General features: G+C 37.0%; 1 protein-coding gene across 1 annotated transcript in view; it reads right to left on the bottom strand.

Annotated features, from left to right (window-relative positions):
• The window catches only part of igf1rb (insulin-like growth factor 1b receptor), an 83,250-nt gene extending 59,388 nt beyond the window's left edge, over positions 1-23,862 (bottom strand). Inside the window, exons 1-2 of the mRNA XM_084404245.1 lie at positions 22,874-23,862; positions 17,779-18,333 (exon numbers count right to left, since the gene is read on the bottom strand). Of these exons, the coding sequence (XP_084260371.1) occupies positions 17,779-18,333; positions 22,874-22,955 (637 nt within the window). The 5' untranslated portion in view covers positions 22,956-23,862. The remainder of the gene's footprint in view (positions 1-17,778; positions 18,334-22,873) is intronic.
• Positions 23,863-24,523: the final 661 nt, after the last annotated feature.

A 24,523-nucleotide genomic window follows, 5' to 3' on the forward strand; every position in this document is an offset into this window, starting at 1 on the left:
AATTTCTCACGACAAACTCTCTTGACTTACTAACAGACTAAACTTGATTTGGCAAGTTGACGTTACTGTAACTAGTTACCTAATGTTAAGTTAGTTTACAAGCATTACATCTTTGCCAGTAAACTTACCTCAGAATTGTTGCAGTATAGTACCGCGAAAAGTTGACCATGGGAAAAGAAGACTATGCCCTAATCTTGGCGCTGCACCAAAGATGTTTTATTGGGGAAAAGATCGCAACAGCTTGAGAAACGTCTACGGCCTCACGAATCACATAAATGACATAATTTGATTAAAAATGGTGAATTTTGTCAATAAGTGACTAGTTTGTAGGTATGTTGCAAGGTCATCAAGTACAAACTCTTGCCAGTTAAAACTGAGCCACAATATATGACTATAAAAATAAAATAAATCAAATCACAAACTTACTAATAACTATGTTCTTACAAGATTTTTTTTATTATGTTTTGTTTAAGGACATAAAACATGGGTTCACTGAATAAACATCATTATCTGTTGTTCACTTGATGGATCCGGTTCCTCAAACACAAGCAAATTCTATAAATTCCTCAACTGAGGTCCCAGTGGGGGGAACACTGCGTTCAGAAAACACAAAACAAAGACATTTGTACTGTCATAACTCAAACTAAATACACCACAAACGTAGTTTACACAGAATTTGGGCTGTGGTTCAATTATCTGTTTTGAGATATGACGTACGGGAATATTATTCATAATAAACTTGATCCAAAACCTCTGATTGAGGTCATTGCTGTTCCTTAGTGTCCTCAGTGCAAGTTTTTTTTCTTCATGAGTCAGTATGTAAATGGAAAAGCTGTATTTGAAACTTTTCTTCTCCATCTGAAACTACCTACTGTGATACAGTGACTCAATGTTGATTACACTTTTTTTCTTTTCTATTTTCTACTGTAAAAAAAAAAAATTATATATATATATATATATATATATATTTATATTTATTTATTTATTTATTTATATATATATTTATATATATATATATATATATATATATATATATATATATATATATATATATATATATATATATTAATTGTAAAAGTAAAAACGTAAAAGTTTGTGTAAATAAATACAATATTAAAATAAATTGTAACGTAAAAGAATATATGAAAAGCTTAATTCAATAATTCTTCAATAATTTTATTTGAATGCTTATTTGAGCCATGCCACCATCGCTTAGCAACATGTTAACGTCAAACTCTGTCACATTGTTCTCATAAAAACAAGTTAGTAGTACCATATATTATTTATCATACTGCCATTATATTTTTTGATTTAAGATGCAATGATGCCAGTCATCTCAAAAGGGAGGATATGGGAAAACAAAAAAGACATCAACTATACATGCTGCATTCCTGAAGTCCTGAGATCACGCTGACCTCTTACATTCACTGTAAATTATAGATGTGAGGGTACCATCACTCCCTAAACCATTTCACTCAAATATGTGAGAGCAAAGACAGTTATGAAAGCAGGAACAAGTGGATATAGGTAACCAAGGAGAAGGCGTGTGAGTCATACAATGAGTATTCCTCTGTTAATGCCCAATCAGCAAATTCAATATAGCGAAAGCTTTGAGAATCCACAGCAATTTTCACAATAAACTAAACCGATTGACTTTTAGATGAAGTCTGAATTTCACTAAAAATACATTTTATCAAAGGCCTGCGTCTGTCGCATATTACACAAATAGTGGATGATAAAAGCAGTAGAGAACTGGAAATTACTGTAATTGCTTTGATTAAAGGGAAATGAAAAGCAAAGAGGCCATTATACTGTAGCTACAAATCAGACGGTCGCATAGAAAAAGCATTAAAGCAGCGCTGACACAATCTAAATCGCAATTAAATAGCTAGAAGTCACCAAGGTACGTCCTTCTGGTTGCTAATAAGAATTCCCACTCAATTCCCATTGGTAGTCACTGTATCCATCCATCCATTCGTTCACCCAGCCAACATTCAGTCTCTCTGTCTACATAATTAATTGCCCATAAAATTGGCCATAAATTGCCTATAAAACCTTCTAACTTCAAGGCAAGCTTTCAGTTAAAATGTAATTTTTAATTTGCAATTCAAGTTGCAATTTTGCATCCTGTTTGCTACCTCAATTCAAAAAAAAATTCAGATTCAAGAAATTAATGCCTACGCATTCCAGGTGTGAACGCTGCTTAAAGGGTTAGTTCACCCAAAAATTAAAATGATGTCATTAATGACTCACCCTCATGTCGTTCCAAGCCCGTAAGACCTCCGTTCATCTTCGGAACACAGTTTAAGATATTTTAGATTTAGTCCGAGAGCTTTCTGTCCCTCCATTGAAAATGTATGTACGGTATACTGTCCATGTCCAGAAAGGTAATACAGACATCATCAAAGTAGTCCAAGTGACATCAGTGGCTCAATCTTAAATTTATAAAGTGACGAGAATACTTTTTGTGCGCAAAAACAAACAAAAATAACGACTTTATTCCACTATTCATTTCATATACCGTACATACATTTTCAATGGCGGGACAGAAAGCTCTCGGACTAAACCTAAAATATCTTAAACTGTGTTCTGAAGATGAACGGAGGTCTTACGGGCTTGGAACGACATGAAGGTGAGTCATTAATGACATAATTTTCATTTTTGGGTGAACTAACCCTTTAACGTATTCAGCTGCTTATAAAACAAGCAATCTTTGAACATAGACAAAGTCAGGGGTCTGATGATGTGTAATAAAGTTTCAGACATTCTGTTGTGAAATTACTTGGATGTACTTAAAACCCACTGATACCACACCAGAATCTCTGGCGATTCCCAGGAATGTGTTCACAAAACAGCAGAATCTGTTCCTGAGTAGCACAGTTTCTCCTCTTTCCCCAGTGCTTCAGCTATTGGAAAGAATTTTACCATATGTAATAGCTCGAGTTTTATTTTCATGCCAATTCGTGACAACGAAAGCAACAAGATGAACCATCCTCTGATCCTCCATCTCTCTGCTCTGAGATGCTTGCATTACTCACAACAATACTTGCAATCACTGCAATACTTTTTTTTTTTTCTCCCCAGACACAGCTGTAAACTCAAATGTGTTTACTGGAAGAGGACATCTACATGCGAATTTCACCGGTCATCTGTCTGGTGTGGGCGTTACAACCCCCCTAAAGTTCCCGAGTTTGTTTACTTTTGCGGCGAGCAGTCCAGTAAAACATTGTGTTCGGTTTCGTCACTCAACGGCCAAGTGCTAATCATGCCGCCCTGGCTGTTTCGCATACCACTTCTTTACCATCTGAAAGAGGAGACTTCCAGTTCCAGAACAGATTTAACCCTCACACTTACAATCTACCACTTGAGACACTTTAAAGTCAACATGATATGCGTTCGCAAACATTTGACCTACATATCTGATGTTTTTCCCAAGCGATATTTAACAGGATATTAACCAAGGAAAAAAGGTAATGGGCTGAAAAATAAGAGGTTTGGTGATGTCTACTGAAATTAAAGTCAGTTTAGAGGCGGAATAAGTAATTACATTATGATTAAATCAATGCAACAATAAAAGGAAGATGTAATAAAGCAAATGTGGTCAATTTTAAGTTCATGTTGACTTTAAGTGTAAAGAAAATAAATAAAAAAAGGCCACAATGTCCCCGTTTTCACCTTTTCTCTTTATATATTCACTAACGTACCAATCCAAGCACCTAGCCATCTCAAATGTCTATAAAAGAACACCAGGTGCCAAGCAATAAACAACAGACTTTAGATTGTTTGGCCAGACATGAATAATCAGACGTTGGTTGCGGTGTTCAATAAGCAAATGTAAATGCAAAACGCCTTACGCAAACAAATCTAGTCTCTCGCAAGGTCAAGACAATGGACAGCAGGAACAATGGCAAGTCCTGATTTATTGCTGCACACAGTATGCGGTGCTATGCCGAGCCTCCGTGATATCTTCCCATGTCAGAGCGAACAGCAATTCTCCATTCCAGAGAGCGGTCTGGGAACTTTAGCACCTGCATCACCTGCTCAGAAACAGCTGTGAGAGCTGGAGAGGAAGAAGGTAGAGGAAGAGAGAGCACAGAGGGTCACGTTGGCCGTATATACTCAGCTACAGCTGCACTTGGCCCGTGTTTGTTCCACACGACACTGAACAACAATGTACAGTGTGTAGACTGTGACCTATATGGATTAATATACTGTTCTAATATCACAACAAAAGGCAAAAGCAGAGCACTGATTTTACCGTGAGCCATGTTGAAGATAACGGTCTGAACGCAACGTTGCAGGTTCGATCCCTGCAAGAAGCGAGACTTGATCGTGCTCTTGAGGGAAGCTAATTTGTCCCTGCAGTATGACCATAGTGCCATGATGACATCTCGTAGAGATGAAAATAAATTCAAGCACTCTATTCTATTCGTCTAGTCCAAAATGTACACGACTGTTTAAAAGTTTGAGGTCTGTAAAAATGTTTCTCTGTTTTTGGAAAGTATTTTATGCTCACCAAGGCTGCAATTATTTAATCAAAATACAGTTAAAAAAAAAAAAAGTTATATTGTGAAATATTATTACAATTTAAAATGTAATTTATTGCTGTGATGCAAAGCTGAATTCTCAGCATCATTACTCCAGTCTTCAGTGTCACATGATCCTTCAGAAATCAGTCTAATATATTTTTTGCTAAAAAAACAACAAAAAACAGTTGTGGTGCTTCATAATTTTGTGGAAACCATGATACATTTTTTTTAGGATACTTTGATGAAACGAATGTTTATAAGAACAGCATTTATTTGAAATGGAAATCTTTTGTTACATTATAAAAGTAATTTCAGAAATAGGACATGTACTGATGAATCGACTGCAATAACAGCAGGAATTGCATTCAATGTTGACTTCAAAAAGAGCATTATACACATTATAAAACACATTATACCTTCATGTCTTCATTGGTTTAACTGATGCCCTGAGGACAAGAGGTTAAAAGACCAATATTTCAAACGGGTTGAAGAGGTGAAAGGGCAACTATAACGCACAACAGTGAACTCGGTAACTTTCCATCAACTGTGTCCACAGCTCAGTCGAGTGAGCACATTAGCAGGGGTGAGCGGAGAGGTGGTGAGCTATTAAACAGACACGTGTAAACACACTCTAAGCTGGATATACACCAACACTGAGCGGGGGGTAAGTGAGGGTGCTGCTCATCTCCACGGGTACAAAAGATACGTTCCTACACATCTCCACTTACTTTTTAGGGATGGGCGATGCGGTCAACAATACTGTCATGATTTTTTTTTCCATATCAAACGATATTGATATTGATATTTACCACAATATTCCCTAATGGGTAAGGAAATGCTCTCCACATATTTGTTAGTTCTTTAGAATGAATGTAAACATGGAAACTTGTTTGTTCACATATAAACTCCACAGAGTAGCTTACCTTTTAATTTAGGACCCCACGAAATCCATTAAAATTTTCCCCAAAATTGTGTGTTTTCCATTTCATTTTTTGGGGGATTCTTTGTTTTGTGATTTAAAGGCATAGTTCAACCAAAACAAAAAGAAATTCGGTCATCATGTACTCACCCTCATGTCCGTTCCAAACCCCTAAGACTTTCGTTCATCTTCTGAACAAAAAAACATATTTTTAAATATAATCTGAGAGCTTTCTGTCCCTCTATTGACGCTTCAAAAAATTCATAAAGAGATTGTAAAGCTAATCCATATGAATTGAGTGGTTTAGTAAATTTTATGAAGACACACGATCGCTTTATATGATGAACAGATTGAATTTAGCCTTTTATTTACATAAAAACATTGATCAGCGAACATAAACAGAAACTCAACCTAGCATGCATATCACATCTCGATATTATATATAGATATGACCCAGACCTAAGTGGCATCCAAATGAACCCGTGTTGATGTATATTTAGGCCTCTGCAAAAAAATCCCTGTGTCAAATGAACCAAATTTCAGAAACTTCCCCGAAACAATTTTTTCTGTCCAAAGACAAACATAAATGGCGATGAAAACCAAAATATTAAAAGTCAACTTATAATGAAACAAAGATTGCTTAAGTCAACAGATTTTACTAATAAACCTACCATTCTCTGAGTAAAAACAAAATAATGATGCTGCCATCTTTCTAAAGTTATTTTTACACCCCTAATTTGGCTCCAAATCTCAGGAGAAAAATGTCATTTTGACCCCCGTCTACAAATGAGTGGATTACTCAGTAAATATACGTCTGTGACATTTCATATTTTGGCTTTCATCACTTTTTATGTTTGTCTTTCTCCAGAAAAAATATGAACAAAATCACAAATTTGAGACGGGGACCTCGTGTTGAGTTGACACGGAATGACCCTATATGTGCTACTGGCTCCAAACTGGCACGGTTTACCCACACGCATGCAGCCCATGATACAGTGGTTCACCGGACCACAAACTTGCTCCCATGCAAAGTGCAGAGCTTCACAAGTAATCTGCGCTTTTTGCCCTTGCCAGTTCATTTCATAAGGAACCGTTTTTAATTGGTATTAAGGTACACCATGTGTTCCACTAGGCTATATATAACCCGTACTAAGTCCATATTATCTGATGATGAAACCGTAAAACACTTCATACTTATCCTCTTTTAATCTCTGACATTGCTGGAGCAAGACAGCAGCCATATCTGCTCACACATCCGTCTTAGTGTCACGAGTTTCACCTGTGGACTATCTCGGCTCAGACATTAGGCCACTTACCTGGCTGAGAACAGCTCCTACACCCTCTCACCTACTTCCAGAGGAAGTTTCTGAATAACAATGCCTTAACTGCCAGGTTGCGCTTCTGTATGCATAACAGAGATCCTGGTCAAGCAGTAAGGAAACAACGATGGAATAGCAATGATATTTGTCACTTAAAATGCATAAATGATAATGTCTGGATGAGCCACCTTTGAGACATCATAATATATTAAAATGTTGAAAAACGTGAATGCTATAATAACGCTCCAAATCTACGATATCACCTATGATTCATTTGGTGGAAGAATAGTTTAATAATGAGTGGTTTATCATTATTAGTATTGCTCATACTTGGGGTACAAGTTTCAAATCCCAAAATGATTTAGTACAGAACAACATTCTAATTGACTTGTCGTTGTCTTATGAGACACTTCTTTTTTAGTGAATCAAAAACAGACCAGTGTAATCCAATTCCCAATCAAACAACTCCTTATAAGAAGCTTAATAAATAAAACAAATAAAAACAGCTCAATAGGCATTGTATAAATTCAAATCAAATGACTAATGGGCTGGTTCTTTAGTGAATCAAAAACATTGCCTACAGCACGACCAAAGTAGTTCAACTGCCAAACAAATGATTCCTTATGAGGAGGGTTGTTAGGGCATAAAGACACACAAATAACAAAATAAAAAGTGCATGACTGCCATAGTAAAAATTGTAAACAAATGATTCTTATGAGCTGGTTCCTTATGAATCATCAATACACGACCAGTGTAGCTTGACTCCTTATGAGAAGCTTCGTTAGTAAATAACAAATAATAAAAAAATAAAACCAGTATAAATTGCATTGTCCAAAATTGCATTGACTCTTATGAGCCAGTACTTTTTAGTGAATCAAATACATGCAGCGGCCAATTCCCCACAAATGACTCCTTATGAGAATCTATGTTAGTGAATAATTAATAAATACATTGGAAAAACTAAACAAGCATGTGCCTTATTATGAGCCGATTCTTAAGGCGTATATACACGTACAGTATATATTACTAGCCTATACGAAGAACGAACTGGTGTCATTTCGAACAAAATCAGGCAAAAACAAAATTCATTGTGTTCGTTTCATGAGTTCAAAACAGCTTGCCAAAGCAAAGTTTCCAGAAAAGTTCGTTCCGGCTGGTAAACACCTTCAAACTACCATTGGTCCATGGCGATTACGTAATAGGTAGGTGTGGCCTTCTTTGTCGTGGAAATCTTTTTCAGTTCATTTTATTTCTTCTTGATGTTCGGTCCATCAAGGTCAGACATCCATGGGTAAAAACATACACTTGAGTATGAATAAAGCTGCTTGCTTTTAAAGGAGTCATAACCTGCAATTTTCACTTTTCCACGAGAATCAATGTATGTTATGATCGACTAATGATTATACACTGGCCGGGAAGCCGATATTTAAAAGTGAAGCGTTTGTTTACCTCAGGGTAAATAAACCAGCGCGCGTGCACGCGCACTCAAATACGAGATTTTGATTTCAGCTCCCTCTTGACGTCATGAGGTAGTAGGATATACCATATATGGACACCGCAGCAGGAAGCCCCCCCTTCCCCTCTCCCCCTCATATTCAGTTCAGTCGAGAAAGATGGAGAAACCGAGTGCACACCGGACTTGCTCTGTGGTTGATTGCCATAAAAAACATGTAAATGTGTTTTATCTCCCAAAATCGGACGAAACTATCAGGGACCAGTGGATTAAATTCATTTTTAATGACGCTGTCCCAACAACCCTTTCAACTGGCGTGCAGAGCCATATAGAGCGTCCACTACAGCCAAAACATCGCATTGATCTCGCGAGACAATAATGCCTTCAGAAATAAGGGTAAAAGTAGGTCTGTGTTTATTTTTTTTCCACTTTTCTTTTTTAGAAGGGCCTGAAAGACTATAATACAGCAGTAGGTATCCAATGTAATACTAGGTTATGACTCCTTTAAACAATCTATATTGTATAAAGTGTTATATAAATAAATGTGACGTGACTTTACTGAAGCGCCGAATAGTAGAACTTGTGCAAACATACAGACATCGCTATAATCAGATTCAGTTTTTCACCACAGTCATTTTTGTTGTGTATTTTGTTGTTGAAAGGAAAGCCCACATTATATATTTACATATTCATATAAATGCTGCTAACAGTATATCGCAGTATTTCAAACTTCTTTTGACCCCTAAGCGAAGTACGAAAAAGAACTTTGCTGAGTATATATCGGGCCTTTAGTGAATTAAAAACACTTATGAATAAATCAGATTCTCTTACTGAAAAGCAAGTCATTAAATTAAGAACCCAAATCCTTATGATTCCCATCCCCGTCTTTTAAAAACACTCCAACTTGTTATGCTTAAGAAAACCCCGAAGCTGTGGAAAAATAACTGTTTGTCAACTCATTATTGCTGTATTTTAAGATGGTCTAATGAATCTCCATTAGAGATGGTCAAAAACAAGTTTTTTCAGATTCAGGCTTGGTTTCTTGCAGTGGCTTACAAACAATTACGCCACAGAAATATCTGGCGAACCTTAATGAGTGACACGCTGTAAATCATTCGTTATAGCTAACGGACAAGTAATGCCGGGCGTTCCAGAAGAGACAGACAGGAAGACAGCTCCACAGGGCGCTCCCAGCTACCTGTGGCCATTAGGGACAGCGCTGACAACCGTAATGAGGCCCTGGATTAAGTCTAACTGTCTGCTCCAGGACAGGAAGGGAAACACATCAGCGTCACAAGCGAAGATGAAGCCCTTAAAGACAAGAATAAGCCCTACGTTGAACCAAGTTGACAACACAAATATTTTGACATGCGCCAACATCAGCTGCAACATCATTCCATCTAAATTCACCCAAGGAAAGGAGGATTCAACTAATAATCCGGTGGCTTTCAAGGTCATTTTGGGGAAAATCTAAAAACGAATCTTTAGTCTTTTCTAAGAAGAAGAAAAAAGGACACAAAATGTGACGGTGACAAATGAAATGACATCGTTTCTGGCATCACACTCTGACTGCGGGTAATCTACAACCGAGGCAGCGTATGAAACAGGAAGCGACATCACGCTAGCGTTTCTGTGAATGAGACACTGAGTGTGTGGGATGAATCACAGCCTCCCTGTAAATCTGCAGGAAACTCTCTCCACGCATGGCACGCGAGGCCCAATTTCCCCTTCATATGCTTCAGTCGCACAAGAGGAAGAAACAGACGGATCCAAATGATCTCCGCTTACTCCACTTCCTGCACTTGTTCATGTGGTGGAGGAGTCTCACTGGATTGGTCCTACCATCAAGCCGGTCTGAAAAACAAACTGCAGAGATAGCGGGGAGGATGTGCTAATCTAATCCACACAGAAATTTTATTAACAAAGAGGGTCATTCAATTCAGACCAATTCAAATGCCACTAGAAATGTCAGAAGGTTGCATCTTTCCATAAGCAATAAGCCTTTTAACACTAAACTTAACCTTAAAGACAACACAGAAGGTATTTTCTTTGCAGCCTCTAAGGACAAACTCCACAGGAAAATGTTTTTTTCTTCATTACTACTGTTCAAAAGTCTGGTGTAAGATGCTGTTTTCAACATTGATAATAATATGAAATGTTTCATGAGCAGCAAATCAGCATATTAGCATGATTTCTGAAGGATCATGTGACACTGAAGTTAAAGCTGACAATTCAGCTTTACAATCACAGGAATAAAAAAAAAACCGACATATTAAAATAGAAAATAGTTATTTTAAATTGTAATAATATTTCACAACATTACTGTTTTGATCAAATAAATGCAGCATTAGTGAGAATAACAGACTTCAAATCCCAAACTTTTGAATGGTAGTGAACATTTACATATTTGTTTTATGTAATCAGATTTAATTCAGACGCCAAAACTCGCTGTTTGGTTGCTTCTTACTAGCCGAAGACAAAAAGTCCACATCCAAGTCTCTAAGATATATTTTGGTCTCTAGACATGGATCTCTTCAATAAGCAGCATGATTCATCATTCATGTCTGTAGCACAAACGGTGTGGGATGGATGAGGTAACACCATTTCGGCAAGTGTGATTCATGTTGTCTTTAAAAGCATTTTTTAAAAGCGTAAAAGTTGTGCAACGGCCTTTTATTAAGCATTTCCAGACGCTTTCCTAAACAAAAAGCTAGCGACAAACAATAGGAAAAGATAAGCCTTCCTTGAAGCCATCACCTATGCCCAAACTTAGATCATTCCTAACGTGTTTGGGCAAAAGCCTGGAATCCTACTGGTTAAACAAGCGGTGCCAAAATCACACAACCCCAGACTGCCCTTGCAAAGCAACCCCTGCTATCACCACAGCAACCCCACCCCTGCCCCCACGATTTTCACACACATTCTTGCAGAATGATAGAGCGAGCCAGTGGTCCCTGCAACGGCTGAGAGCGATGGTTTTCCCCTTTATCCTCCCCATACAGCGGTGACTAAGCCAGCTGGAATTCCTGCCTAATTATATGCCCACTTAAAGGGACAGATTCCTCTCTTCCCGTTTGCTCCACCGACGCCACACACAGACAATCTGATAACGGATGTTTCGGCATGCCTGAGCAGACGCTGCAAGAATCCGACTAAGAGAGTTGGCCTATACGAAGTGTGCACTTAAATGACAAACGGGACTCAATGTACAAGCCTGTATAATGCTACACTGGTGGGTCTACGTCATATTTCACACCAAAAACAAAAGGAAAATAATAATAATAATAATAATAATAATAATAATAATATACAATTAATCAAATAAATTTAAAATAACAAAATAAAATAGCATAAAAAAATAAAATAAAAAAAGGCCATTCTATGCAAGTTATGTTGGCATCTTAAAGGGACAGTTCACCCAAAAATGAACATTTTGTCATCATTCACTCACCCTCAAGTTGCTGTGATCGCAGAATTTTCATTTTTGGGTGAACTATCCCTTTAACATCATGTTAGACATGATTCTGCCCAAAATCTCTATGACAAAAAAAACGTTCTTTATATAATAATGAACAATATTGGACAATATTTTTTTTATTAAGGCAATACAACAAGTACTATAATGGTGTACAATCGCACTTTATTATTTTTCCTTTTCGCATTATGGTAATGAGAATTTTTGTCATTTGAAATGATAGGCTTGGGAGTATTTATCTCATTGCCATGAAAACATTCTCACAATGTGTATTAGAGCTGGGCATCGAAACAAATTGCACGATGCGATTCACAAGCTTGTGATTCGATTCTGATTAGATTAAATTAGACAGATTAATTAGGGCCTACCGGGTACAGAACTGGAAACTGTACTATACAGGGAACAACACTATAATATTAAAGGTTAAAATAACTGATTTGTAGGCTACATTTAAATTACACATAATTAAGTTTTTATAATAATAATAATACTAATGCATTTGTAATACATATGGACAATGTTTCAACCGTTTTTTATATATTTTTATATATAAACATTTATATGGTGGCTATCATAAAAACATGATACATTAAATATTGAAGAACCAAAGTATTGAAGTAAAAATACAATGAATATGCAAGAAATTCCATCTATTCAGTCGCACCACATTAAAGAAAACCAAAACAATATTTATTGTTTGAATTTTGTTTAAAAAAAATTGGACAGAATTCGAAAGCTGAGACTTTGTTTCACATCAACAACAAGTAATAAAGCACAAAGCTTATTGTGATTTATTTTGAAGGCACGCTACAAAACTTTTTTTCATTCATCAAATTAAAAACAGCATAGACTGAAAGATCGATTCTTGGGATTTAGGAATCGATATGTGACCCTGGACCACAAAACCAGTCATAAGTCGCACGGGTATATTTGTGGCAATTGCCAACAATACATTGTATGGGTAAAAATTATAGATTTTTCTTTTATGCCAAAAATGATTAGGGTATTAAGTAAAGATCACGTTCTATGAAGATATCTTGTAAATTTCCTACCATAAATATATCAAAAATGTATTTTTGTGAGCGATTAAAATTGAGAAATTGATATATTTAACTCAGCCCTATTTAAAACATTTTATACGTTTTTTATTTTTGGGGCAAGAAAAGATTATCTATTCCAGACATCCATAAATTACACTAGCATGCAGCTATTCCACTGAACTCAACCGTCACATGCAGTTCTTGTCTAAAACAAACTGTTGTTAGCCACACAACAAAGTTTGACAAACATGTAACCTTGATGACAGCCAAGACAATTCTGCATGACACCATCAAGGGCAGACTGTGTCTTTGACAGTGACTTCAGCATTGAGCCGTTCTAGCGAAGACACAATGCTCCGGTGAAAGAGTTATACTGTCCGCCGAGGTTAATGAAGTATGTGGGAGAGGCAGAACACAAAGAGGAAGTCACACTATTGTGCTGCCTGGCCAGGCAGAAACCCAGCCTTTACATGTGGGCAAGATAAACGGACGGTAATTAAAACAAGGCCCCCATTCTCCGGTCGGCCGTTTTGAGAGAGTCCCCCAAGCGTTTGTCGGGGGCTGAATGTTTCCGGCCGTGGTGCAGAGCGGATGAGATCACTCAGAGGCAGCTCATTAAGTGATGAGTGCTTTCCCTCCCGCGGGGCGCCGCGGCTCGTTCTTCGGCTAGATAACAGAGCCTGTGCTCGTAACTTAGTCAGCCACATTGGTAGTAGTTAAACGTCTACATTTGAAATCAAAACAAACGTTTTCGCCTTCGGTTCTTTACACTGGCCATTTTTCAGAAAGCATTGACAAACGTGCACGTTTTTTTTTTGTGGTGTTTGCCAAGGCAAGCGTCACATTACTGCTGCTGCTCATACTTGGTGTTAGAGATTACTAAAAAACTACAAAACCCAAAAACCCTACTGCAAAAGTTACTACAAAACCCTAACACTGTTTTTATACACTGTAATTTTTACATAATTTATAGTATCAAATATGATGTCTAAATACATATTTTATATATTCCACCTCAAAACAACTCTACATTACGTTTTACATACACGTTTTTATATACACATCAAATTTATGTATCTTTATGTGTATTTTTTGTTATATTTTAAATATTTATTGTTATATATATACACTCTTCTTAAAAAATGATTGCTTATATTTGCACTTGAACAATAACTAAGTTATATACTGCATTGATGAAAACAGCTTTGCTGGAAAATGAACTCCTTCAACTGAACATCCGAGATTACTTTTGCAACTGCATAGCAACGCCCTAGCAACCACCCTAGCTTTGTGGCAGTGACTACTTCAGACTAACAAAGGCCACATAACATTTTGTACCAATTTAATAAGCAAACTTGTTTTTGCTTATTGGTGCTCTTTCCTGTCAGCGTTTTATGGATCGGAATCTATTAGCGCACACCTTTTGACTTAGTGTTTGCATGAAAAAGAAAATGGGAGAACCAACTACACAGCAAATTAAAAACTGCCTAATACCTTGTGGTATTCAGAGCAAAGAAGAAATCTCCAGTTCTGAGTCATAAGACATTGTAATCTATTCGGCTAAAGCGCTTGACATTTCAGTGACATTTTCGCTTGGTCTCCACCCAACGGTGGTCAGCAGAGAGATGAAAGAAAGCATTCACCTGTCACCTGTGAAAAACCACTCCAAAATCTCACTACTTCATCAAATCTCATGGCAGACATCCAACTCACTTCTACTGCCGTCCTAAAGAACATCACGGCAAACCAGACGGCCAAGAATTCCTTATTCGCATCTTCAAAAGACACGTTCCAGAGCTGCCGTTCTGGTCTGGACAATTTATTTTCCACAAACAACTTATAAGATACTTCTAACCTGTAAAATAAACAAAGACGCAAACAGACAACAGCAAAGCTCTTCGCAAACACAGAAAATGGCTAACAAACAACACGTAGTGTGATCCAAACAAAGTATAATTTAGATTTCAATCTAACATCGAAACTTTTTATGACCTATTTGCCTGATGCAGATTTTGTGCTGCAAAGGAAAATACCCCTATAAGGTCTCACATTGCACTGACGCATCTGTTACTGCGATAAATATCCAATACGTGTGACATTTACAGCTTCAAGGTTAGTGTTATGATCAAACTGTAGCTAACAAGGTATTGAAAAGGTCATGTTTGGGTTTGCCAGTTACTGTTATGTAATCACCTCGCATTGCTGTCTTTTACAGGATCTCTTTCTGATGAGTCAAACTTTTTCTGAAGAAAAATATGCGTTTGCAATGTAAATCTGAATTCTTCACATTCAAAAAGCACACAAAAGTAGCATAAGAGCCCACACGACACAATATATTCCAAGTCATTTGAAGTCATTTGTGTGAGAAACAGACAAAATTTTTATTTGATATTCAAACAAAACACATCATTGTGTCAGCAAAATGAAGTGATTCTTGAACAAATCATTTCGATTTTAAACCAGACATAGTGATTTATTGAAAAGATATGACTGAAACAAACGATTCTTTGAGGAATCAGACATCGCTGCTACTCTCACCATGGAGAGAAAGGGCTAATGTCAAGATCTTCCGTTAATACTTACATTTATGACTATTCCCCACACAAAGCTATTGTGTATGGCTTCAAAAGATTTGGAAAACACAACAAAAGTCATAATGGTGCTTGAGAGTCTGTATTTGTTTTATGTTTGTAACCAAATGGTTGTTGGGGCACCATTGACTTCCATAGTATTTATTTTTCCATACGATGGAGGTCAATGGTGCCCCACAACTGTTTGGTTACAAACATTCTTCAAAATATTCTTCCTTTGTGTTCAGCAGAACAAAGAAATGTATGGAGGTTTGGAACAACTTGAGGTTGAGTAAATGATGACAATTTTAATTTTTGGCTGAACTATCCCTTAGCCACCACATATAACACCCCAGCATCGTAGCGAAAAGAGTTTTGCGCAGCAACAAGATGATAACTGTTCCAGATCTGCTGAATATTTTGCAACTCAAGTCAACTTGAACTGTTAAGTAGTCTATCTGATGTGGGCTCTTTCCTGTGTGTAGACATTTGCAGTAAGCTCTGTCTACTCTAAATGTAGCTGAAATGCAAAGTACAAGGCTGGTGAACAACAAGTCCTGACTGGGTAATTAAAGAGCTGGGAAGAAAAAAGGCAAGGCAGACTGACTGGAAACCACTACCAGCCCTTGAAGAAACATCTGTGTTAAAGGAAAACAAGGTAATTATATGGAAAGTGGGAGGAACTGCTAAAGTATTTTGCCTTCAGAGAGAGGCGCTTTGTCTGCCACTGCAGCATCCTTCTGTCCAAAAAAACCACAATAGTGGAAGACTACAACCAGACCTCTCCATGCATGCGATCTGCATGTATTTCAAGTTTATAGTGGCTTTCTGGATCTTTTTCACCTCGTTTTTCTCATCTTGATGAAAAAAAAAAAAAAAGTTATATTTCTCTAACGAATTTGCTTTGTTTTTATCCGGTTCACTACCACGGTCAGGAATTCGATATTTCAAGGACGCTTCCGGACACAAACTTTCCTGTAGACTAGACCATTATCTTAAAAGTCTAGCTAGCACATATGAAACCCCCTGCAATGACCAGACTTCATTTTTCATTGTGAAAGTAGCCTAAGTCAAAGAAAAAACTAAAATACTAGAATATGCCCTGTAGCAAATTTGCACTTTCTTCTTCTCTTCACTGTAACACATAAACCAGCCAAGATATGAAGCCTACTATAAGAATGAATGCTGGATGACCCCGCTCTTCTTAACTGATAACAACCGGAGAAAAGCTTTGTGTTGATAGATGCCTGGATGTAAGGAGATCACTGACTGACAGACAGAAACTGCACAAAACATGATCCTCTACATAAACACTAGCTTGCGAAATGCAGCAATTTAAAACAACTATTCTCAACATTACCACAAGGGGTACAATAGAGTCCAATTGCACAAACTGTACATTTTAAGTTCTCTTTAAGAGGTGTTTTTCCCAAAAGCATCGTTAGCCAACTACAAGTTCTCTTGTGACCAACATAGTTCAACATTGGCGTTTCCCGAAACCAAACCAGGGTGTGTTTCCCGAAAGCATCGTTAGTCAACTATGATCGCAAGTTCCGTCGTTATCAGCATAGTTCAACGAGTCGTGTTTCCCGAAACCATAGCTCCAACGAACATTCGCAAACAGCATGGCAAAGTTGTGTGGTTGGAACGACAGCTCTCGATCTGTGGTTAGAAGCATAGTTTCTTGTTTGCATGACATGTCGACTCAAATACTTATCTTGAGCCAAATAAGCAAGCTGACATTCAGTACAATCTGTATCTTTTATTTAGAATACATACGCGTCATTTACGTCTTTTAGTTTGAGATTTAAAGCGTCGTTTTGAAGAGTGCGCATTTGCGAACATGCTTTACTACGTAAGAACGAGCCTATGACTGAATCTGAAAATAAAGCAAAATAACTGAGAAGTATGAGAAATAGTCCTCAGATGCCATGTCCGTAATTTATAGCAAAACATCTAGCATTAATTTGATCTCAAACCGATTCATTAAAAGAAGTTATTACTCCACCACCTGCATGACATCATTAACCAACGTGGTTGAACGCCAATTTGCGACAATACGATTTCAGGAAACAGTCGTGACTAGCTAGTTAATTTCTTCAACGATAAAATTTGCTATGGTAGTTAAGCAGCAAGTTTTCAGATTTTTTGCCGTATACATGACTTAATTCGGTTTAGTTTTCCGCAGTCTGAACAGCAAAAAAATCTGATGTTTAAAAACCTTATCCAAATTACAGTTGGGACAACATGTATAACATCATAAAAAATGCAATACTGTCAGGAGCCATGTCCGAATTCACTAGTATTTGCTGACTTTTTCCTCATATCGCAAACTACTACATATCATCACTATACCATCCAATGTCAACACATCAGATATTGACTTTGCTGTCTGAAAAAGCGGATCAGATCTCTCAACAATGGCAAAAAAATGGCCTGCAAAACATAAAGACAAAGAAACCCAGTAACTCACCTTTCTGGCAATGGTAGGAGTTCCAGCATCTGTAATTGTCATTGTCGTTGAAGTTGGTCTTGATACACTGAGGGTTGTCCTCATTGATTCCCAGGCAAACATCTGTACACTCCTTGGACTGTTTATTTCCATTAATGTTCAATTCAGCATTCATAATGAGAGACCAGTCCACAGAATCTAAGTAGCAGAGCTCGGGATTCTTCTCAATTCGTATCGCACCCCGTGTGATGTTCCGCAGGTTGTAGAGGCCGATGTCCTTCAGGCTGGTCAGCTCAAATATGACCAGGGCGTAGTTGTAGAACAAGTTACGGCCCCGGATCACAGCGAGATTAGGAAAGAGGGTGCTGAGGCTGTCCAGCCCGGATACACGGAAGAGGAGAAGGTAATCCGTAATCATGGTCAGTTTGGGGAAACTGAGGGTGCGGAAGATCTCCTGGTTGTTATTGTTTTTGCCTCCGATGAGGAGGATCTGCAGGTATCCCTCAACCACTGTACAGTTCTCCAGACGCTTGAAATTACTGATGTCATTGCCAATGTCAATGCCTGGACCACAGACTGGAAGGAGGAAAACAGAAATATTCAGAAGATAATCAATGCAATTCAACAGTAATATTCAACAGTCACAGGTAGCAATGCTTTCAAGAGAGATTTTAATGATGCTAAAAACTGACCTTGAATATTTGAATGAATAGATTGATTTATGGAAATCAATCTATTCGTTCAAATATTCAAGGTCAGTTGGTGCATCGCAACTGTCAATTTACTTATGTGTCATTCCAAACCTGTGTGACTTTCATTCTTCAGTGAAATGCAAAAGAATACATTTTGAAGATATCTTGGGTTTCAAAGTTGTTTGCACCTGAATGTTCCTTAAATTATCTTTTTTTATGTTTCACTGAAGAAGAATATTGCAAATAGGTTTGAGAGTGAGTAAATGACGACAAAATGTAGGTACACAAAAGAATTAACCAAGCGCTAAATAAACACAAGTCGAATGATTTAGGCCAAAAAAACTAACACTTATTTACTGACTGTCAAGCCAGAGACGTGTGAGAAGTTTCAACCAACTGCAGTTTTTCTTCTGCTACTGACACACTGCCATGAGCCATGAGGGAGCCTTTATAAGATAGATTTTTGTGTTTTTATGACAGGTATCCTGAGACAGACATCTCTGCTTTCACTACCACACTTTATGCTGTTTATTTTCCACGGCGTGATTTGCCCACAGGCAAAACACAAAGAAAGATGCTAAAACATTTAGGCCGAGCTAAAAAAAAAGGAACCCTGGAAAATGCAATAAGATAATTATAGAGCTCTTGAATTACAGAGCTTAAATGAAACTTTAAAAGATAACATTACCTAGAGTTTATAACCCTTTAAATCTTAGATAATCTCAGAGAGATAAGGCCCATTCCTTCCTCTTGAATGTCCTTTCTTTTATAGTCATCCTTAAATTCTGATTCTAACAAGTGTGCATTGCTGTATTATATTCATTATGCTAGAAAACAGAATTAAGCTTTGGCAAAAACAAGCATCTTTCACCACGCTGGAAGACAGACAGCACCCAGTCTGTCTGCGGACTCAAACATTTTCACACTGCTGAGTAAACAGTGCTATCTTTATTGCTTTGATGGCTCTCCAAATCTCATGTTTACATTTGATAACCCAATTCCAGCCCACCATAGCGAACTCTCAAAGGTAGCAGAGTGGAGGCATTTGGAAATTAGGTCATAAACTGATGTCACTGTTTAGAAATGAAGCAGGGGGGGGGGGGGGGAGCTTTTAACCCAAGCTAGTAAATCCTAACACTTCAAATTCTACAACAAAACAGATCGCAACAGAATGCGTTCATATGGAAATGGGATACGAAACCAAAAAACAAGAAGGCCTCATATTTTTGCTAGCAGAAGTTCAGACGGTACTTTCTCTGCTCATCATTTCAATGCTGACATCAAAAGTTTGTATCTTACATACATTACAAATATATTTCTGCAATTGTTTACATTTGTATGTTTACATTTGTCCCATCAAATATGTCTCAATAAACTGGGGTAAAAAAGGATTTAACTTTTAAAAATGGCAATCATATTAGTTAAAGGAACTGCTCACTTAAAAATGAAAATTCTGTCATCACTTACACACCCTCAAGTTGTTTCAAACCTGTATGAATTTTTTTCTTCTGCTGAACACAAAGGAAGATATTTTGAGAATGTCTGTAACCCATTGACCTCCAAAGTAGGGAAAAGAATTATGTGAAAATCAATGTGGTCCATCAACTGTTTGGTTACCGACGTTCTTCAAAATATCTTATTTTGTGTTTAGCAGAAGAAAGAAACAACTTGAGGGTGGGTAAATGATGACAGAACTTTCATTTTTAAGTGAACTATTCATTTAAATCACAAAAACAAATAAATGAACATGGTGTGAATTTTAAATATCCACAACAAAATGGCTTTAAATAAACATTAAAGGTGTTTCTTTATATTTATTTTTCTCTAAACTAAGCATATTGGGGATATCGTTTTAAACTTGGAATCAATTCGTAGGTTTTCCTTAATATCACTTTTTAGTCTTTTCTAAAATCACTAACAATTCTTTCATGACATCAACCTCTAAGAAATGACATCATTTTTAGAACTAAAACAACAGCATCTTTTATGACATCAACCTCTAAGAAATGACATCATTTTTAGAACTAAAACAACAGCACAAACATTAGTATCAGCGATGCATTTGATGAGTTATGTGATGCTTTTTTGGAACTCTAAAACATTCCATCCTGTTTGATAAAATTACAGAAATCGCTATTAAAATATTGATTAAAAAAAAAGAACTAAATGATTTTTAAACTGACAAGTGGATGTACGAGAATCACTCTGTGTATTTAAAGAAAGACGCAAAAACTGCTTTAACCCAACCAAAAATGCAGATCAACTTAATAAACAAATCGTTTGATCTCGAGATAAATCAACCAGTTAACCGGAACCACATTTATGCCCCACTGGGAATCTCTAACCGTCCTGTGCCAAGAGAGACAGGTTATACTTAGGATTTCCACTAAGAACCTCCTCTGCCTCGCTACCTCGCTGCCCTGCAACCGCTGGGGTTAACAGTAAAACCCAATTACACAGACTTCACAAACTCCTCACTCTTCCAATCAACAAAACCGGGTCTGTTTTGCTAGAGCGGGTGTTTTTGCATGTTCTATTTTAAAAACTGATTTTTTTTCCTCCCTCTCTCTCGATGAATCGGATGAATCAGGGGGTATTTATTTGCAGTTTACTTGGAAACATGGAAATTTTGTGGTGGTCAAACATTAAGGGGAAGCTAAAATTGCTTTTTTTGTAGAACTTGCTGGGTTATTGATTTTAAAGAGAAAAATATCTTGCATGTTTTTCACATACGTATGGGGACAATTTTAGTATAACTGATGAACTCAAGACAGTTTCGCTTGGAAAAACAGAAGCAAATTTGCATAGCCCATTTTATTATTAATCTAATAATAAAAATGACTCACTTCTTCCAGCATGTTTGCATGCAATAGTTAATTCTCCAAACCCAACACAGCATGAACAACATGAGACATACAGTAACAAGTAAACAAACACGCCCGAACAGAGCATGTCATGGTTTTTTCTCTTCTAAAATCACTTTCATTTACTGGCAACCACATCACAGCGTCCAATGTATCCTACTAACCTAACAGAGACCAGCCCTTTCCTGACAGCAATCGCACAAACTGTAACCAACCACGCTTACATCAATATTATCTGTTAGTTACGTTAACCAAAGAAAACAAATGATAATCTGTGGCCAATTTTGCCAGCCCTTAATAGTTAGTGACATGTATGTGATTTATCAAACTCTACATTAAACAGTTGTGAGACTACTCAAGTTGTACATAAAACAAATTAAAACTGTTTAGGAAGATCAAACGCTTGCAAAGAGAAAATGAGAAGGTCAAAACATTACTAAAGGATTAAAAACCAGAACTTAAGCACTTGAGTTTTAAAGTCTGATTTCCAGAGTAGGCTATCTTATATGAAATAAACATTATTATTGTTTCAAGGACTGGCTTAGGGATAACCAAGCCAACAGTGAACGCTCTCAGAACTTCCCTAACATTCTGGCAAGTTTCTTGCAAAGATATAAACAAACATTCTTCCAGTAACGTTAATGTTCGTTTAAAGTTATCTGGTCTTTAACGTTATCAAAACAGTAGCACAAACATTTTACTCATTCATGGAACATTTTCCTGAAACATTTTAGTTGGACGTTAGTCTACTGTTTTTTAAACAACACTACAGCCTAGATGATTCAGAAAACATTCAAACGTAAGGTTCCCATAAATGAGAAATATAGAAAGCCTTCCCCTCATGTTTTCTCTAACGTTCACATACCATTTTTAAAACATTTAAAAAACTGAATGTTGAACATTCAGAAATATAACTTTACGGTAACATTAGCAAAACGTTCTTAGTTAGAACATATTTTTGTTAGCATGGAAATTACACTAATGCATTTAACTTCTAGTCTATTAAAGAACCTTGGTATATAATTACTTTAAACAGATACTGTCAACAAAATCTCCCATGCTGCTATAACATGGTCATGATAACTCAAGTCTGACTTTCATACTTCTGCTAAAGTATAGATCTATATCTACAGGTGCACATGATGGCACTTGTAAAACACAATTAGACACTATATTCCAGAATTATTTGATAGATATAGAAGTAAAATGCCTATGAAACGACCATTTAAATGGCAGTGGTAGCATGACCAAAGTTGACTTTGCATAAACAAAACACTCTGTGACGCATATTATAAGCCTGTTCCCATGTCTTTTCTATTATGAAACATGTAAATCAAGGAAAGCAGGGACCACGTGCATTTAAGTGAAAAGTAACAGGTTGGTCTGAAATTTGAAACAGTTTTTTTTGCCATACATCACAAATGAAAGCTTATAACATTCATTACACGTGAAATCACAAAGCAAAAAAAAAAAAAAAAAAAAAGTGAAGGTTTTCTTAGACCAAGCAACAACTAGGCTATATGTTGCTCTAATAATCCATATGCATTCACTATAACTTACTTTCTCCATGACAGAGTGTGGAGAGGGCCAGCACCAGACCACAAAACATGGTCCAATATCGCCTCTGTCTGCTAGACCTCATTCCTGTACAAAAACAAGGCAAACACTTGTTTTAAAAAATATATATTACAAAATAGGGGAGGCAGCTCAACCCTTCAAAGTAGATGATGCTTGACTCTTGAAGTCTTCTCAGTACAAAAATATGATCAAAGTTGGTTTATCCAGCTTAGTGCCTCCTTATGGAGGGGGTGAAAGCAAAAATATAGATAAAAATGAGCTGGAAATAATCAAAGAAAACCAATTTCTTCCATCTTCATGGTGTTTTGCTGGGATAAATGACCCTCCAGACACCCCAGCGAGATTCTCCAGCAGACTCAGCCCGTTATGCCCACACCATGAGGCGGATTCAACCGCACTGATTCTCGGGCTCCTTAAACGTTTTTGATATTATTTTTTACTGCTTCTCCTTGTCGATTTATGTGAAAATAACCAAGAAAAACACGTGACGGCTTGATAATCCGCAATTCCCTGCTCCATGGCGTGGGAAAAATGGGGAAAACACGTTGCAGGTCTCCTCGCAGGCTGGTTTTCGCTGTAGTTGAGTGAAACCCGCTCAGGTCCGCTGGCTAAAACAGTCTGGACGAGTGTGTGTAAGTGTGTGTGATCTTCATCAGCTGCAAGATGCCCTGTACTTCTCATCCAGCGTTTTTAAAGGCCTAAAATCGGTGAAGAAACTCAGAAAGATGCCAAATAATATTCGTCCAGGCTTTAAAATGGTCTCTCTCAGCCTCCCACCATCTTCAGTCTGAGATTTCAAAGCTTGATTTTTCTCTTCAAGAATCGGAGTATGGAGGGCACATATGATTTTTGAAGGATCGGATCTGTTTTCATTTAAGAGATGTGAAGGATGTGGAGTAGATCATGTAGTCTCTCTCCGTTGAATTGACGCTGTAAACAAGGCTCGATCTCTCTCACACACTCATGCACTCAAACGCATAGTAGGCTAACGTTACGTTGGATAAAGGTGTGAGGGAAAACCCGGGCTGGATCACACACACACACACGCTAAAAGCAATCTACTGGCGGTGTCAATACCTTTAGCTGCCTACATAGGTGCTGCACTTTTGTCAAGTGAAATATTTATTTAGCCTACTTATTTATTACAATTCACAAGACATATATGCAGTTAATAAAAATAAATATTTATTATAAAATGTTTATTTATTTAAATTAGCCTACAAAAAAAAAAAAAAAAAAAAAACATGTATTATATAATGTTACTTATTTATTTATAGTACAATCAAACAATAACATATTATCATATATTCAAAAGGATTTTTTCCTAAAATTGCTACTACAGTCTCAAACAGTAAACACAGCAAGTTTATTGTCAGGCCTCTTTTGGGAAGATGCAACACGTGTAATTTAGTCTCACTGTAATTTTGTCTCACAATGGACTCTGTGTTCTGCCGGTAGGAAAACACTCATGTAATATGATGTCATAATATGACATCATTGTTTCATCCATAATTAGTGTAAATTGACACAGTCCGATTTTGCATGTTTCATGTTTTTTTGCCGTAAGAATACCAAACATATTATTAGTAGTGTTTTAATGTTAATACTATTTATTGGATTATCACATAAATG

This window comes from Rutilus rutilus (assembly GCF_951802725.1).
Source record: "Rutilus rutilus genome assembly, chromosome: 3".
Classification (NCBI taxonomy): Eukaryota; Metazoa; Chordata; class Actinopteri; order Cypriniformes; family Leuciscidae; genus Rutilus; species Rutilus rutilus.